The following is a 19,567-nucleotide window of genomic DNA, read 5'->3' on the forward strand; positions in this document are numbered from 1 at the left end:
GAAGGCAAGATAGCCCTAGGTGTGTAGGAAAAATAGGTTTCATAAATCATGACAGCAATAAACAGGATTAAGCGCTTATGTCTCACACCAAACACAGACATTTTCAGAACCAGTACTACATCTACAAAAAACTCAATCTCCCACCCACAAAGTCACATGAGAATTCCCCTCCAATTAAATCCAAAGTCCAATAAAAGTTGCAATTAAAAATGGAAATGTGGATTAAACAGTAAAAAAAAAAATGAAATTAAAATAAGTATTAAACACAATTAGGACTTAAGTCTCAAAACACTTCCAACAGATACATAATCATTCAAACCAGGTAAAACAGTGGTGTTTAACTTGAGCTACCAGTTTAATTCTCATTTTTCTAAAAAATCTTCCCACGGTCCACCCTAGGATTCCTCACAACATTTTCCAACCCAAAAAATAAAACATGGTGCTCAGGATGGTTTGCAATGTATTAAAAAACATTTTTGGCATTTTGTTTCCTGATATCCAAAAGATGCTTATAAGTATAGTCTTTTAACTTCCTTTGGGTTTTCCCCACATAAAACACATCACATTTTAGACATTTAGCCAGGTAAACTATACCTTTGGTGTTACAATTACAATGAAAAGCCGGTTTAATGACAAAATGTTTAATTCTCACAAGGCCAGCCACCAAAATAAACTTACACTGGGGGAAGAACCCACATTTAACTGTACCATGTTTTTTATTGCTGACAAGTCCATTAATGTGATTCTCTGTTTCCAACATATTCTTAAAAGATCTACCCTTCCAGTACACCACTAAGGGTTTTGCCCCCACTTTGTCAACCAATCCATTAAAAAAAGAAAATATACACCAGTTTTTGCACAACACCTCCCTGATGTAACTGGACTCAAGAGTGAACTTGGTAATAAAAGATAAAGTATGGTCTTTTCCATTATGTGGGCTACCACCAAGCAACTTATGTACACTACTATATGAAGATTTTAACAAGGGTAAAATCTCTCCTTGTTGTCTTTTATGTGCAACACTAGAGCTGGAATTGTTAACTAAGACTGAAGGATATCCAAGTGTCACTAACCAACCCACTAGTTTAAGACATTAATCTTCAAACAAACTATCCTCAGACACCATACTAGCCAATCTAATAAACTGCCCTTTAATGATGCCTCTGTTTTGATGCTCTGGGTGATTGCTAGAATAGTGCAACAAACTGTTGGAATAGGTGGGTTTTCTGAACACAGTGCTCACAATACACTGTCTACTAACATCTTTGAAAATATACATGTCCAAATAGTTAATAGACAACCTGTTGTAAGCAAAAGTGAACTCCAGAAAAATAGTAGTAGAATTCAAATAATCAATAAAAGGCTCAATCTCTTCACTGGGTTTGTCCCACGCAATAAAAATGTCATCCAAGTAATGCACATAAGACTTGATGGAATCGGATACAAACTTTTTCAACATAAAGCATTTTTCCCATTGAATAAGCAAAATGTTAGCAAAAATGGGGTACAGGATGTCACCGTGGCAACACCTTTAGTTTGCTGAAAATATTGGCCGTCCAAGTGCACAAAATTGATCTTAAGCACCAATTCCATGAAGAAAGCCAAAATACTAATTTTGTTACTGTCCAAGGTAGTTGATTTTAGTAAAAATTCCTGGAACCATTCCAAGCCTGTAGAATGAGGTATAACATTGAAAAGCTCAACTATGTCCACAGCAAGAAACATATAACTATCAGAATAACCCACTTGTTTCATCTTGAGCAAAAAATCCCAGGAATCCTGACACAAATGAGAAAAGGGTTCCAACCACTTTTTTAACTTAAAATCAATATATTTAGTGAGGGGATGAGTATTCGAACATCTGGCACTGACTATGGGTATCATTGGTGAATCAGTGGTGCGTTTATGTATCTTTGGAATGCCGAATAGATAAAGCATCACTGGAAATTTCACCTTAAGAAAACAAAACAATTCAGGTGTAATCTGCCCTTCATCTATCAATTCTTTCAAGCAGTAATCAATTTTCTTGTATGCTATGTGAATCATATTTAGAAAGACCTCATCATAAAAGCCACTCTGCTAGACGTATTCATTCATTCAATTGAGGTAGTCACGCTAACTCATGCTAACAACCCCTCCCCCCTTATCAGATTTCATCACTCTCACATCTTTATCATAAACCAAACTTTTCAATAATGTATACTCTACTTGAGTCAAATTATGTTGGCTGTGGTTGTGAAACTGACATTGCCATAAGTACCTAAAACCATTCTCACATACTTTTTTGAAAACAAATAAAGGCAACAAAAGAGGAGGGTTGAAAATGCTGCTATGATGTAAAATGTTAACACAAACTTGACTTTCATTAAACACAGCCTTAAAGTTCAACTTCCTTGTGAAAATTTTTAAATCAGTAATTAAATGATCTATATGTGAATGGCAAGAGGGAATGAAGTTAAGGTCTTTACTGAGCAAGTTTGCATGTGCACTGCCAATCATGTCTATTAAATATTTGGATGTGTACATTTTCAAAGATGTTAGTAGGCAGTGTATTGTGAGCACTGTGTTCAGAAAGCCTCCTATTCCAGCAGTCTGTTGCACTATTCTAGCGAGCATCAAAAAAGAGGCATCATTAAAGGGCAATTTATTAGATTGGCTAGAATGGTGTCTGAAGATAGTTTGTTTGAAGATAAGTGTCTCAAACTAGTGGGTATGTTCATGGCATGTAGATATCCTTCAGTCTTAGTTAACAATGTCAGTTCTAGTGTTGCACTTAAACAAGGAGAGATTTTGCCCTTGTTAAAAATCCTCATATAGTAGTGTACATGAGTTGTTTCATGGTAGCCCACATAACGGAAAAGACCACACTTTATCTTTTATTACTGAGTTCACTCTTGAGTGCAGTTACATCAGGGAGCAAAAACTGATGTATATTTTCTTTTTTTAATGGAGTAGTTGACAAACAGGGGACAAAACCTTTAGTGGTGTCCCTGAAGGGTAGATTTTTAAGAATATGTTAGAAATGGAGAGTCACATTAATGGACTTGTCAGCAATAAAAAACATGGTACAGGTGAATGTGGTTTCTGACCCCAGTGTAAATTTATTTTGGTGGCTAACCTTGTGAAAATTAAACATTTGGGGATTAAAATGGGTTTTCATTGTAATTATATCACCAAAGGAATAGTTTGTCTGGCTAAATATTAAAAATGTGATGGGTTTTATGTGGGAAAAACCTTAAAAGAACATATTTATGAGCACTTTTTGGATATCAGGAAAGAAAATGCCAAATAATCTTTGTTCAAACACATTGTAAAGCATCCTGAGCACCATTTTTTATTTTTTTGACCGCAACAAATTGTGAGGAACCCTAGGGGTGGACTGCAGGAATATTTTTTAGAAAAACAAGAATTACACTGTCAGCTCAAGTTAAATGCCACTGTTTTACCTGGTTTGAATGATTACAAATCTATTGGGAGCATTTTGCGACTTAAGTCCTATTGTGTTTAACACTTATTTTTATTTCATTTTTGTTTTTTTTGTTTTTCACTTTTTATTCCACATTTCCATTTTTAATTGCAGCTTATATTGGACTTTGAATTGATTTGGAGGGGAATTCTCATGTGACTTTATGGGTGGGAGATTTACAGAGTTCTTTTTGGATGTAGTAATGATTCTGAAGTAGTCTGTGTATGTTGTCATATGAAAGTGCTTAATCCTGTTTGTTTTCACGATTTATTAAACATATTTTTCCTACACACCTGCGGCAACCTTGCCTTCATTCGACCTGGTAATCAGTAGTTTTACTTTTTCCAGTTTCTGATCATTTTACATTCAATCTAAAATGCTCACTCTTTTGAGCATTTGACATATCATGAGACATTTAAGTGTGTGTGTGTGTGTGTGTGTGTGTGTGTGTGTGTGTGTGTGTGTGTGTGTGTGTGTTACAGGAATTATTAGACAAATTAATTACAATGTAGAAGGTACAAGATGTAGTTTCACTAAAAATTAAGCTATATATAACAATAATTTTGAATAAGCAAATGTTAGAATAGAAGATACAAGTCTATAAGAATGTTATCTAAAAGAAAAATGAAGATGTAGAACACAGAAATACAGAGACGCTATACATTTAGGGAGAAATAATAGGGTTAGGTGAAGTTTCTTACATTAGGTGTTGCAATATATTGACTCTGAGCTACAAATATTACATAAAAGCTATGAAGGTGTAATGTGTAATGTATATTCTATGCAAGTGCTTTATATTTTATGTGAATAAAAGCAGGTTCAGTTTTTTGTTAATATGTTTTTAATTTACTATGAAACAGTTTGAGTTTTAGCTCAAGACAGATGCCCTCAGGCATGGTGTCCCATCTTTTAGGAACATTAGCAGAGTATATTGAATCACCATTATACTTTTAAGGCTTTTCAACCACTGTAAGATTTTTTATTTGACTCCCAAGCAGTCTTATAGGGCTGTACATATGGAAACATATATTAAAGAATAAATAACAACCAGAGAGGAATACAAAGCAGTAACAAGACAACTGTAAAAATGCATACATTGTATGGAGTACAATGGATCTTCTGACATGGTGATCTCAGAATTCCCAGGACTTTATTGCAGTACACTGATAGTTTTTCCATAATCTCTAGTCAGTCAAAAGGAAAATGAAATGAAAATCATGAAGTCACTCACCTAGCATGACTAGTACCTTAGTAGATGTTACCATAGTCTGAGAGACACTGGTCACTTGCAGTTTTAAAAGGTTCTTACCTGAGACTGAATACTTTTTGTTAAGGATCTTGCAATACCAAAAAAAAAAAAAAAAAAAAAAGCAGACAAAAAGATAAAGTTTCAATTCCAAACATTAATTTTATCAGGCAGTTACATGCTAACATATATAAATGTGTGTGTGTGTGTGTGTGTGTGTGTGTGTGTGTGTGTGTGTGTGTGTGTGTGTGTATGTATATATATATATATATATATATATATATATATATATATATATGTGTGTGTGTGTGTGTGTGTGTATGTATATATATATATATATATATATATATATATATATATATATATATATATATATACACACACACACACACACACACACGTATGTGTGTGCATATGCAATAATGTTTTTCTTTTTTCAGTTTAGAACACTGAAAAATAATTTATTGTATCAGTTCAACTACATAGATGAGATATCAAGTGATAAAATAGACAGAGACTTATCACAAATGTTTTTGAATTTTGAATCTGCCACCAGAAAGTGTTCTCTTTCAGATTTTCCAACTGTTTTAGCAACTGAAACAATCCCTATCACAATTAAATATGTATTCCGTTGCACGTATGCTGAAAGAGTTGGATAGATTCTGTGAAAAAAGAATTGGTACAGTCAGACATGACTGTCAAAGAGGGTAGGATAGTATCACTGAATCAACATTCCAACTTCATGTAGAACATGTGAAAAAGGAGAGGTGATCATAATGATAATTATAATGATAATAATAATAACGATGATTCATTCCCTAGATCTGCCCAAATGGCCATCTTTGATCACTGTGTTACCTAGTTCTGCACTATACCTACCATATGAGCCCATTTCGACATATAGTCCATATTCTTAATCAAGCATATTAATCTAAGTTGTGAAGCCTTATAGTATGCTTCCAAATCTGGAAGCCTCAAGCCACCCTATCCCTTAGTCAATATTATTTTTCCCATTGCACTCCTTCCATTTTGCTATCTCAAAAGAACTCCCTAATTTCCTTTCTCATATTCTTCCATATCTGGTCTCTCAGTTGATACAAATAATCTTGACCTACATAAATAGCCAGTGGGACCAAAGACATCATAATTACATGTATCTTATTATCAGCATCCATAAATAATGATTTCCCCAATCAAATTTACTTAGTCTAAATGCTACTATTATTTTTAGCTTGCTATATTGTCCAACCATTTCTCTTCCATTAGAATCCTTAGGGTTGCCACCTTTCTTTGTGGCTAAAACTGGACTTAGGCCACGCCCCTCACACCTCCCATAACCCCGCCCACTTTCTGCCCATTTCATGAAATGGTCATAGCGCCACACAAAGGGAAGGCCCTCTTTTTCTGATCGTGATGCCTTTTTTTCTGCAGATTTACTGTGCTTTTTGTAACAAACTCCGATAGCCTGTTTCTTTGTTTGAAACAGAATACCAGAGTTTGTACAGTGTTTTCCAGACTACCAGACAATCAGTTTGAGTTCTGGATAGTCTGTAAAAATATATATAGGTGACAATGCTAAAAATCCTGTGCTTCACAACCAGTCTTCACCAACAGCTGAATAGTATTACTAGCATATACCAGCCATAGTTTTGTGACACTGCTCACCCCCTACCTCTCTACTTGTAAGGTACTCTGTGCCTTATGATAGCCATCTATGAACTTGTTTATACACCACTTCTTAACTCTATACTACATAATGTTTCTCATGTGTATTACTGGATGTATGTTTAAAAATGTGTGTAATATGTTGGAACTTTCCTCCCTGGGCCTCTGCTGAAAATAAGTTTTTGACTAAACCCAATCAGACAAACTCAAACAAATGCAAAATACTTATAATATTTTGAGTAGTTTCTTACCACATTTCCTTTGCTGCTTTCTTATCATCCTGTTTCAACCAAATCCCCAAGTATCTCCCTCAGTCATGATCCCACAAAAAGAGGAAACTTTGTACTAAGTCATGTTTTGGGGCACAATTCATTACTCTAGTCTTTGTTTTTGCTTTATTTACTTTATATCACACTGTACTATAAATTCTTAATTTATCAGATATAATTTTATATAATGTTCTGGACTGGCAACATATAAAATTATATAGTATTTATTCATTTATATCAAAGTTATATTTAATTGTCTTAAGTCCCTGGCTAATGGTTCTAAGTAAAAAAAAAAAGTATAATGATGAAAATGTTCCTGTTGTAAGGTTAAACATTTTAGACATCTCACCACCACACTTCATCCTAGCCTGAGCTATTCAGTAGATAACAGATATTATTTTTTCCATGTATGTGGAAATCGAAATGCCTCTAAGGATCTCTTCATAAATTTCCAACGACTCACTCTTTCAAATGTTTTTTTCAGCATCCAGACCTATAAACATTAATATATTATTACTGTCCAATGCTTACTTTTAAATCATAAGGGCTTTGTTAATATTGTCAAATGTTTGTCAACCTTCCATAAATCCATACTGATCCAGGTCTATTGTTCGATTGTTCTATCATTCTCAGCAATATCTTTGTTACTCTTTTTGTCCAAAGTATCATAAACACTTTATAATCATGATTTAGCTTTGAAATAGGTATGCATGATCATGGATCACCCCCTCCCCCTTTGGTATAACCGCCTCTGTTGCTTCTTTCCAAGTTAAAGGCGCATCCCTACTCAGAGAAATATTTTTAAAAAGTTCTAGCTATACTTTTTTTATCCCTTACCTGGGTAAAACATCTGTTTCCTGCAGCATTTGTTATCTGTCGTTCTGTATTCCAACAGGGCCCCATATATCCTGAAAATCCCAGAATGCATTTGGTCTTTCTGTCTCCGGTGACTAAAGAGATTTCTCCTTCTGCTGTCATTATCACCTGCTTTTCCCTGCTCTGCTCCATCACTCTGCCTTCAGTCTTCCTCTGAGTTTTCACAGTTTCTCTTCCTCTTATTTTACTGTTTCTTTTCCTTTTTGACTTTCTGGAAGTCATAAACTATACAGCAATCTAGATTATCAATGTTCAGTAGTTTGTAGGCTTTTTCTAATTCAAACTGCTCACTGGCCAGAGCTCAGTTTTATCTGCTTACACTGCTGTCACCCTCTTGGAACTGCCATCCTTGTCATCTACTAAAAAGTAGTAAACTCTTATTTTCTTTATCATCTAAAAATGAAAACATTGCATATTCCACTTCTTTTTTAGATATACCCCCATATTCATTTCACAAAAGCATTTCCTGCTGTGACAAGCTGTGTGAGTTTCATTTTACAACAATGACAGCATTTTGCTTCTTCCAAATTATACTCTTTTATTATTCCAAGTTGTAACTAAACTTTGTTTTGCCTTTCAGATTTACTGCTTGAAATTTTTTTTGTGTACTGTGACAACAGATAATTTGTGCTTACTATACCTCTGCACATCTCTTCTTTCCATATGCCAAGCAATCTCGGAAGCTCACGGAAATGTCATATTTGATTCACATAGCATTTTCCTTTGAAATGCTTTGCTGCAACTATTACTAATTAATCTATAACACAGGGCTCCGACCAAACTCATATCCAGTTCAGATCTCGTTGCATGCTCCTTCAGATCAGCAGCATGTTGCCATGCAGTCTCATCCACCTTCTGGTTGAGATGATTAAACGAAAATATTTTGCTATTATTAACAGTTTTTGTTCAAAATTTCCCTTCTGATATATGTTGATCAGAACTCAAGAAATGGCTTCTTTTTTTCAACTATTCGCACATTCGATTCAGCATGAATGCTTTTAATACGTCATTATCATTATTTCTCTTTAACAGAGAAGTATCTAGAAATTTGCACCCTTGGCTGTCCCCTATACTGGTGTCCCAACAAAGCAAATTTAAGAAACCAATAGAAAAAGACAAACCTACTGGCCAATAAATTTAGTTCTTACTTTACACCTCTTTCCCATCCACTTGTCCCTCCACATATACCTGAAACTAGCTCACTTCCAGCTATCACACAAGGCCAGGTCCTGAATGTGATATCAAAAAATAAAAATACTGCATCAGTGGGTCCTGGCAATATCCTTGGATGCATCATAAATAGCATGAAGCACAATTTAGCCACACCCCTAACAACACTGTTCAGACTCCACCTCCATACAAATTTTGTACCAATTGAATGGAAAACCGTTACAGCCATTCATTCCCCTGTATAGGAAAAAATCTTCCACAGACCCAGGCAATTACAGACCCAGAGGTCTGACTATCCTCACATGCAAAGCCATGGAAAGACTTATCATTGAAATTAATCAATTAGGACATAGGGAACTTCCAAACACTGGACCCATCTCACTTTGGTTTCAAGGGTAGGTCATGCTTACTCAACTTGGTAGATTTTTTTGAAAAGGTCACCAAAGCAATGGATGAAGGCAAAATGGTGCACACTGCATACCTCAACCTGGCCAAGTCTTTTGATATAATTCTGTACTCTGGCATAGTAGAAATGCTAAATAAACTGGGAATAAACCCCTGTGTCACTCACTGGATTGCTAAGTGCCTCACAGATAGTCAGAATAGGGGAAACTACTTCCACAAAGAGACCAGTCACCAGTGGAGTCCCCCATGGTTCTGTGCTGAGAACTCTGCTGTTTGACATCTACTTTTCTGAAATAAAAGCCAATACCAAAGGGCTCTGGCTAATTAAGTTTACAGATGACTGCAAGCTAAGAGCAGTCATTGTATACCCAGCTGACAAAGCAATCCTGCAAGAAGGTTTGTCTCAAATAAATAAGTGGTGTCGAAATTATGGACTGAAAATAAATGCCAGAAAATGCATTCTTGTATCTTTTGGGTTGCCATCTACCCCAGGGAACCACCACATTGATGATACACCCCTAAGAGCTGATTCAGTTGTTCTGGATTTGGGAACACTTGCTGACAGTTATCTAACTTTTGACCAATATGCACCTATTGATGTAAGCAAGTCCTTCTACATACACAGCTTATAAACAAAGGGATTGTGTATCGATCTAGGGATGTTATTATACTCTTTTACTCAGCCCGCATTAGGCCAATCATTGAATGTAATGCTCCCTTTGGTATGTATCTGTCTAGACACATGCAACAACTGATATATACCTTACTAAAAGGATACAAGGTCTAAACAACATGTCCTACATAGACTGACTCAAAGCCCTGTCACTATACTCAGGTTTCCTACAGACTGCTAAGAGGTGACCTCTGTCTGGCATAGAAGGTATTACTAATGGATTTACTGCACATCAGCAAGTCATGTGGCATCAGAAATACTCAGTCTAGGTATATAAACCTCTTCTGCAACATTAACAGAACACTTTGGAGAGATAGGTATATGTCGCAGAGGGTACCACTGCTTTGGAACAGACTCCCTATCAACATGAAACAAAGCTCATCCCTGTCCATTTTCCAAGTGCAACTTAGATCTATGGACAGGATACAAAGATTTGCTCCAGGACTATCCCCTGTACTACTAATGAACAGATGCAGCTCCTAAATACTTTATTCTGTGCACAGGTCCCCTCAAATTATCTATGGTATTATCCCACTTATTCTTATTAGTGGTAATATATAATTATTGACCATGGGATGGGTAAGGCCAATCTATAACCAAATGGGATAGGTTTTTTTTTAGCACAAAAAGGGAAACTAATTAGACTTAAAATGGTCGACAACGGCAGCTAAAATAGTACTTACCTACAAACCTATTAGAAAGAAAAGGAAAAATAAAAAACTCCTCTGAAATATTTAAAGCAAGCTGTCACAATCTTCATTCACTTAAACAACAGCTATAATACTGCTGAATGCTTCTATTGAATGAATTCCAGCAATCAGCCATGCCAGTATTATGGTAATTCACTTCCACATTACTGATCACACACTCCCAACAGCTTGCACCTGAGCTGCCCCTTTCCAGCACCCTAGCTGTGGTTCTGCTGTTTACTCTAGTGTACTGGAAAAGAACACACAAAGAGTCTATGTGTACACTTTAGGTATGAATGCTGCTGTGATGAGCTGGTGCATTCAATAATCAAGCATGACATTACTTTTATGGACACCTCAGGATGCCACACACCTGAATTGCCAATGCTTAGTACACTGAATCACCCTTGGTAGTATGTACAGATGCTGAAATGGTCCTGACTATGATGTTGATCCTGCCATGCCAGCCATTAATGCATCTTCTTCACTTATGACATTTCTGGTCATGGCCATGCACAAGTAATCAAATGCAGGATTATTTTATCCCTGTACTATCAGTATGATCCCTTGAATATGTAGGGCAACCATGGGGATTATTTGCTCATCCATCAAGAAGCAGGTTTGTGGGTGCCTCTTTTCAATGGAGCCTTCTATTCCATCCAAGATAGCTATAATATAAGAAAAAACAAGTGAGAGAGAGACAGAGAGATAGGCCTTGTTGCAACTATAACAGTGCTAAACAAGTAGGTGCAGTATTGCAGGGTCTGTTTTTTATAGCTGACCCTATAATTATATATATATATATATACTCTGAAAGTGGTGTTTGAAGTTAATTTATCCTTTAATCTCTGAACTGTTGGGGTGCCATAATTTTGGTCTACTGCTGCTTATTATTTACATACTTCCATTATGAGGTATGACTTGTGGGAGAGGCTTACAATACTATTGTTACACTGATGACACATATCTGTACCTCTTTCATTCACTAACCTATGTCAGCCATAAATTAGCAGCAAATCTGGAAAGCATCCAAAAATGGATGATAGAAAACTGACTTAAGGTTCATACCTCCAAGATCATAGCCATGGCTAATCATGTCATTATCTGCAATTCATTTGCTCCACTGTTTTCCACTTACTTTATTTATGGTGGTGACAAACTGGACTTTGTGTGAAAGGTATAGAATATAGGAATGATTTTGATTACTAGGTCACTGTTAAGGGATAGCTGTCTACTGCTTTCAAATCCTTTGTTTCCATCAGAAGAATACTCCACAGTTGCAAATCTTCTGATGGTGGTACACTCATTGGTTCCTCTAAAATGGACTTCATTAGCTGCTTGTACCTGAGGCACTTGACAGTCTGCAGTTGATCTAGAACTCTGCAGCTGTACATCTCTCAGAAGTGTGTAAATACCATCATATTATTCCTATTTGGCAGTGTCTGCATTGACTGTCAATGTCATCATCTACTGCATACAAAGCTTTGGGTTTTGGTTGATTTAGCCCTATATAAAATTCTAGTACATTTACTGTTTTGATGTTACTTAATGTATTGTAGAGTATGCTGAATGTTTTTATTTTATGTGAAGTGTAGTCAGCTGACAGTTATCATGTGACTTTTAATTGATATTCAAGTGTGTTTTTCCATGTTGTATGTTATTCTGAAGAAGTCTATTGCATTTTGAATGAAAGCACTTAAAGTTATTTTTCTGGTTGCTGATAGTGCTTTATGTTTTGCAGGGAGATTACCTTATCTTAAGGAGCTTCTGGCTGTTGGAGGCACCAAGTTTCCATCTCAATTAGTCTGGAAAATATTCTTTTGTGTTTTAAGGACTGGGTGTCTGTCTTTCTCCTATCTGCAGAAATGAAAGTCTGAGTATGTTAATTCTGTGGGATATGTATGCTACCTTTCCAAATTACTCTATCACACAGAAACCTTCAGAACTTCCAAGGAAGTCAACCCATCTTCATTGCAGCCCTCATTTCATTTTGTATTAGTCAAAATATTACTTCTGGTCACTTTCATAAAATTGTAATAAAGTGTGTTGACTTTATTGCTCTACCTAGAGGATTATACTTCTTTGGTTGTGATTCCTGCCTGTAATGATTTTACCCTGTATTGAACAAAATTACTTAGGAATTAGCGCATTTATTTTTAAACTTTGCAATATAGAAATGGGCAAAGGTAGAATATATATCCCACAGAACTAGCATACTCTATTGTGTTGTGGCATTACAATCAGACTCTGAAGAACAACTTCAGTAAAGAATAGGGGAATGGAATGTAAAACTAAATGGACATGTGATTAAACTGAGTACAAATAAGTATGTTGTAATTACAGCAAATGGAAGAACTCAGAAGAAGATGAAAACTGAAATAGAAGGGAAAATAGTAGAACAAGTTAACAGCTTTGATTATCTGGAAAGGGTAGTAGAAGAAAGTCTGAATGAGGAGGTCAATGCCAGAATCAGAGAGACTTTAGCCAACTAGCACAGAGTGTCAGGGGTAGTGTATGATAGAAGAGTTCCAAAGAAGATGAAAAGTAAGATGTACAAAACAGTGGTGTGCCAGTACTACTGTATGGTACAGAAATCTGGGCAGTAAAGGTAGAGCAGATGAGTAAGCTAAAGGTGATGGCAGTGAAGTGCCTGAGATGGGTAATAGGATGCACATTTTGTAGCAGATGAAGAAACAAGGACATCAGAGCAGAAGCCAAAATAGCTCAAGTTCCAAAGAAGGTCAAAGAGAACAGAAAATGGTGGTTGGGGCACATAAGCAGAAAAGCAGATGGCAATCTAGTGAGGAACATTTGGGACAGACAGGAAGAAGGCAAGAAGAAATGAGGGCATTAGGCAAAGGGATGGATGGATTGTGTAAGAGAAGACCTGTGACAGTCAGGCATGACTGTCAAAGAAGAAAGAAGAGTGGCATTGAATTGAGAGAGATGGCAACAGATGGCATGACACCTTGACCCCATGCAGAAAACAGGAAAAAGGAGGACTGTCGATGATGATGATGATTTTTAAACTCTTCTGTGAGTCAGATAAGCTGTATTGTATATAGGAATTTAATGCTAATGTATACATAATTGTTTGGTCCACCACAAAGTGCAAAACTTGCCTAATCATTTTATATTTGCTAAAAGGAACATTTCAGATGGCATGTTGACTTGTACAAATGCAGTTTGTGTATTATAATAACATTTATAATATAAATGCTGTTCCTTAGTGCAAGCTTGATCTGCGAATAAACTGCTGCACTAGGATTTAAACATTTCCCATGTTACCTTCTACTCATTATTTTTATTTTATTAATTTCCAGTTTAGTTTGCTGCCTGGGGTGTTCTTAAATAGATTAATTCATGGAGCATTTCAGACCTCTTCGTTAGTTGCTTCAGGGAATGGAAATCTGATTCTGTATTATTCTGTATGATTCTGTATTATTTAGGCACTAAATTTGATGGGCTACATTTCTGATTTGATAAGTAGAACATGTTTTATTGCCTTGGATATGTATTTCTTGACTCCTTAGCTGCATTTGTTCCAGTTGTATGTTATTATCCGGAATAATTTTGGTTCCACCCCTGTGGTAAGTGCATTGCATCCACTGCGTTCTTAGTTTATGCTGATATCCCAGAGCAGTTTTGACTACACTTACTAATTTGTCTTGCACCATCTCATGTTTTTGAAATGGTATTATTTACTTGACATGTGAATTGCAATTCCATAACATGTTTTGCATTTGATAAGATGTAGTTATTCTGGGTTGCTGAAACTCTTTCAGAGCTGCTAGCAGTTATAAATTAGCTGTTATATCTTGCAGGTATTCAACTAACCCTCTCCCTGTGGCCACTGTGGGCTTCTTGTAACAGTTATGAAAAGAAAAGTTAGGAACTACTAAAATGGGCAGCATTATTCCCTCAGCCCCCTAATCAGACCTCTAAATACAGACACAAAGTCCTCAAAAAGAAAGGATATTTGACAACTTAAAATAAAAATAAACTAAACGGTTCAGAGTGCAGAGAGGTGCAGAGTAGCAAGACCAAGTGAAAAAAGAAAGCTGCACCAAACTTACACAACCACCACATTTATTAGCAAAAAATAAAAATTGGATAACGTTAGTGCTTTCACGACTTGGTCTGATGAAGCGACAAGAGCAGTCATGAAAGAGCTAACGTTATCCTATTTTTATTTTTTGCTAGTAAACGTGGTGGTTGTGTAAGTTTGGTGCAGCTTTATTTTTTCACTTATATTTGACAACTTCTTGAAATGCACAAATACCACTTGAGTAACTTTAAAATTTTCAGGGCCAACCTCTCTGGTTAACTGACTTGCTCAGAGCCACACTGTAGGCAAACAGATGTGAAAGAAATCAAACCCAGTTCCACGGGTACAGGAAGGTACTCATTAACAACTCATAACCTTAATCATCTATGTTATCTGCCAGACTGTTAGGCTTACTGTGCAAATAGTATGAAGTTGTAATTAATATATTTGCAAATGGTTTGGAATACACAAACCAATTTCAGCTGCTTAAGAACACATAATAAGTATAGAAACTGCTTTTATATTGATTACGTTTTCAAACTCCCTAAGGCAAAAGAAGGATCTTAATCTTCCACACTAGTTATTGTTTCTCAGCCTCCAGTAATTACCAAAAGCACAATAGCTGCATCATGAGATTCTCATATCATTTTTGTCTACTGAAATCCTGGGGATAGAAGATGCATCTCACTACTAAAACTCATTGAATACTAGAAGCGGATATGCACTAATGATAGCAGTACCTTTACAGCTTTGGCCGGTCAGCATGATTCTCAGTGCAGTAATGTTCCATCTTATTCTCCTGCTGAATCACCTCCTTATAGTGTCAGATGATCTTCATTAATCTAACTAGCTAGTCTTCTTGTGACAATATCCTTGTTTCCCGCCTTTACTGAACTAGAATATTCCAGTCTTCAGGTATTGCTGATCTCTGGGCTGTGTCATAGTTCCTGTGTTGCCCATATCCTTATTTGGATAGGAGGAAGCTTCTTTGTTCACCAGTGAGAGTGGGGAGCTCTGAGCAGCCTATCTGTCCCTTGAGGAGTGGTTCCAGCCCAGTGCCCTGTAGCTTATTGGCCATTTTGGGCCATTTCCTATCTCTTTCTAACCCCCTGCTTTAAAGCCAGCTTTAACACGCTTTTGCGCTTGTAATTTAAAGTTTGTCCTGTTTGTTGCATTTACCTGTTGAGGCTACACACTCAAGTGTGCTAGCCTGTGTTACATAGTTATTGCATTTTTCTGCTGTTTGTTGCAAAAAAAAAAAAATTATCCTTGTTTCCCATCTTTCCTGACCTACAGTAGTCCAAATACAGGCTTTTCTGTATTCTGGACTTTTGGAAAGTTCCTGTGTTGCCCATTTCCTTTCTTGGATAAAGGGAGGCTTCTTTGTTCACCAGTGGCAGTTGGGAGCTTGGAGCAGCCTATCTAACCCTGGAGGAGTGTTCCCAGCACAAGAATCTGGTAGTTCCTGTGTTGCCCATTTCCTTTCTTGGATAACGAGAGGCTTCTTTGTTCTCCAGTGGCAGTGGGGAGCTTGGAGCAGCCTATCTATCCCTGGAGGAGTGTTCCCAGCACAAGAATCTGGTAGTCTATTGGCCGTTTTGGGCCAATTTTTAGCTCTTTCAAGTCCCCCTGTATAAAACCCACTTTGGCGCAGTTTTTGCGCTTGTTACTACTCAGCCAAGCTCCTTGTGGTCCTGCAGAGTGGTGCTAGCAGCAAAGAGGCTAAAAGAGCAACTGCTAACCTGATAAAAGTGTTTGTTTGCCTGCTACTACCTGGGTGACTGTCCAATCTAGCCAAACTGCAAGTATTTCTGCTTCTTGAACTGTTTTAAACTGTTTAAAGTTGTTTTTGCACCTGCACTTTTAAAGTTTGTCATGTTTGTTGCTTCTACCTGTTAAGGCTACACACTCAAGTGCGCTAGCCTGCGTTACATATTTATTGCATTTTCCTGCTGTTTGTTGCAAAAAAAAAAAAAAAAAAATTATCATTGTTTCCCGTCTTTCCTGACCTAGAGTAGTCCAAATACAGGCTTTGCTGTATTCTGGACTTTTGGAAAGTTCCTGTGTTGCCCATTTCCTTTCTTGGATAAAGGGAGGCTTCCCTGTTCACCAGTGGCAGTGGGGAGCTAGAAGCAGCCTATCTATCCCTGGAGGAGTGTTCCCAGCACAATAATCTGGTAGTCTATTGGCCGTTTTGGGCCAATTTCTAGCTCTTTCAAGTCCCCCTGTATAAAACCCGCTTTAGCACAGCTTTGCGTGATTTTGCGCATAGCGCAGCATCGGGCAGCGCTGCTTAATTGGGTTTAAACCATTCTCAGGTCCACAAAGTCTGCTCTTCACTTTTTTCCCTTAGAACTGATCTAGTTCTCATAATAAGCACCCTATTCCCACTCTAAAGCCTGGCACTTGCTCACTAAAGCAATTATATAAGTCAGCACTAAAAAATTAAAAGCACTACACCCTCACAAACTCCCCTTGAGTACTTTGTTCCCCATTGGCCCTTTCTTTCAATTATAAATGAATTCCCAATACTATTCTAGCATGTCCAAAGGTCAGTTGTCAATCTCCTCTCCGGTCCAGCTGGTGAATCTGGGAATCTTGTGGAAATGTTACAACTGCCTCATGTACACAGGCAATCCTCTCCTCATCCCAACAAATTCCAACACATGTGAGACATGCAACCATATAGCCAAACTGGAGGCTAAGCTCTCTCAACTCAGTACTGGCGTAACCAGTCAGGAGGAGAAGGAAACCACACTCACTACAATTCCAGTCTCACATAGACCTACCACAACAGCAAACCAAACACATAAACACACAAAAACATACTCGGAGGCTCTAAATAAAAATCTGCCTAAGCAGCAGAGACCTCCAAAGCAGACACCCAAGCAACCGCTACCCCAAAACAAAACACGTGCAACACATAGCTCACAAAGCCAGTGTGCCGAACAGTCACAGCCACTAAGGCTAAACAACACACCTGATACACTTGTAATAGGTGACTCTATCATAAGGCACACTGACGTCCCGCTCATCAGGCTGAACAAGGAGAAGGTCATGGTGAGCTGCCTGTCGGGAGCTAGGATCCGCCACATAACACAAGCACTCAGGTCACTCCAAGGCAAGTACAAATATGACTCAGTCATTGTCCATGCTGGTGTGAATGACCTGAGACGTTCCTCCCTGGACTACATGAAAAGAGACATAGAGGAGCTCTCTGAGCATGTAGCCCAGGCTGGTATGACCCTGACCTTGAGTAGCATCTTACCCTCACCAAGAATGATGCCACAATATGAAGACAAGATGATCAATTTCAACAATTGGCTTAAGTATTGGTGTCATTCAAAGGGGATCCAATGCCTGTCTGCCTGGGATGACATGCTCGACAAGCCACGATGCTTCGCTAGGGACGGCTTGCACCTGTCACCCCTGGGCTTTCGGATATTGGCAAAGGCTCTTGCCACCCCCATAGTGCCTTTTTTAGGCAAGGCTCAAAAGACAAACCCACCTCCATAGATATCACAAGGGATAAGAAACTAAGAGTAATGCTACTCAACGCCAAAAGTCTAAACCTCAAGATGCACTTTTCGAAACTCTCCTTAGCAGGGAGAACATCGATATCTGTGCAGTAACAGAAACCTGGTTCAAGGATCCCAAGAGCACCCCAGCACTACCATGTTATACCTCATACTATGTTTTTCGGCTCCAAAACTTGGACCGAACCACAAAAGGAGGGGGAGTATCAATATTCATCAAAGATACCCACACCTCCAGGTTGGTGGCACAGCACGAAGCATCAGAGACTATCCATGTGAAACTAACAGTGGGTAAAACTGCCTTCCAGTTTACAGCCTGCTACAGACCACCCTCCCAAGCCCAGGAACCCCACTCAGCCTTCCTGAGAACACTGGAAAATATGAAGGTCTCTCCAAACACCATTATATTGGGCGACTTCAACTACCCTAACATAGACTGGGAGCATTACTCTAGCTCCAACACCCTAGCCCAAAGGTTCCTAGAATTTATAAACTCAAATGCTATGGAACAACTTGTTGCCACTCCCACAAGAAGGGAAAACATACTGGACCTGATCATCACCAACATGGGGACTCTATGCTCCAGACCAGAAATGTATCCCTCACTGGTAAGATCAGACCATAAACTAATCTCACTAGATATTCACATCCCGATCCCAGACCCTGCCCAGAAAACCACAGTGAAAAACTTCTCTAAAGCAAATTTCCCACTCCTCAAAACTGAGGTGGAATCCTTCAAAGCCCCCGGGCCTGTGGAAAATATGGCCCAGACCGCAGAATCCTTTATAAACGCATTCTATGAACACCTTCAGGAATGCATGGATCCTGCAATCCCAAATAAAACCAAGACCCAATCCTCCAAAGTTAGGCATCCTGTCTGGTGGACCCCAACCTTAAACAAACTATACAATAGAAGGAGGAAGCTACTACAAAATCCCAAAAAGGGAAGGCATCTCTGATCAGTATTAGCAAAAAACTACGGGCACTCATAAAATCGTCTAAGGCCAGCTTTGAGAGAAAAATTGCACAGGAGACTAAGGATAATCACAAGGCTTTCTTTAGTTATGTTAGGAACCTGGGTGGAAATTTCCAGATATGCTCAGAATAAGTCCAAAATTAAAAAAAAAATACATCGAACCCACAGACATTGCCAACATCCTAGCTGACAGGTTCAGTGCAAACTTCTCCCCCCTCCCCACCAAAAGGGCAAATATCTATCCCAGCAGAGTGCTGCCCCCCTGACATCTCAGATGCTCAGGTAAGAGCCGCCCTCTCCAAAGCAAAAAACACAGCATCAATGGGACCAGACGGTGACCCGGGCTGCGTCCTACATGAACTCAAAGAAGAACTAAACCCAAACATAAAACTACTGTTCAGTCTCAGCCTTACTACAGGATATGTACCCAAAGAGTGGCGTACAGCAACAGTGGTCCCTCTCCATAAAGGTGGTGCCTCAACGGATCCTGGAAACTATCGCCCCATAAGCTTGACTAACTTGGTCTGCAAAGCTATGGAAAGGATCAT

The 19,567-nt window shown here is 38.1% G+C and overlaps 1 protein-coding gene across 1 annotated transcript in view; it reads right to left on the reverse strand.

The window, feature by feature from the left end:
• The window catches only part of CIBAR2 (CBY1 interacting BAR domain containing 2), a 331,926-nt gene that overhangs the window by 139,976 nt on the left and 172,383 nt on the right, over positions 1–19,567 (reverse strand). Inside the window, exon 5 of the mRNA XM_044081749.1 lies at positions 4,776–4,781. Within this exon, the coding sequence (XP_043937684.1) occupies positions 4,776–4,781 (6 nt within the window). The remainder of the gene's footprint in view (positions 1–4,775; positions 4,782–19,567) is intronic.

The sequence above is a fragment of the Protopterus annectens genome, chromosome 8.part1 (genome assembly GCF_019279795.1).
Source record: "Protopterus annectens isolate FY-2018-M chromosome 8.part1, PAN1.0, whole genome shotgun sequence".
NCBI classification, from domain to species: domain Eukaryota; kingdom Metazoa; phylum Chordata; order Ceratodontiformes; family Protopteridae; genus Protopterus; species Protopterus annectens.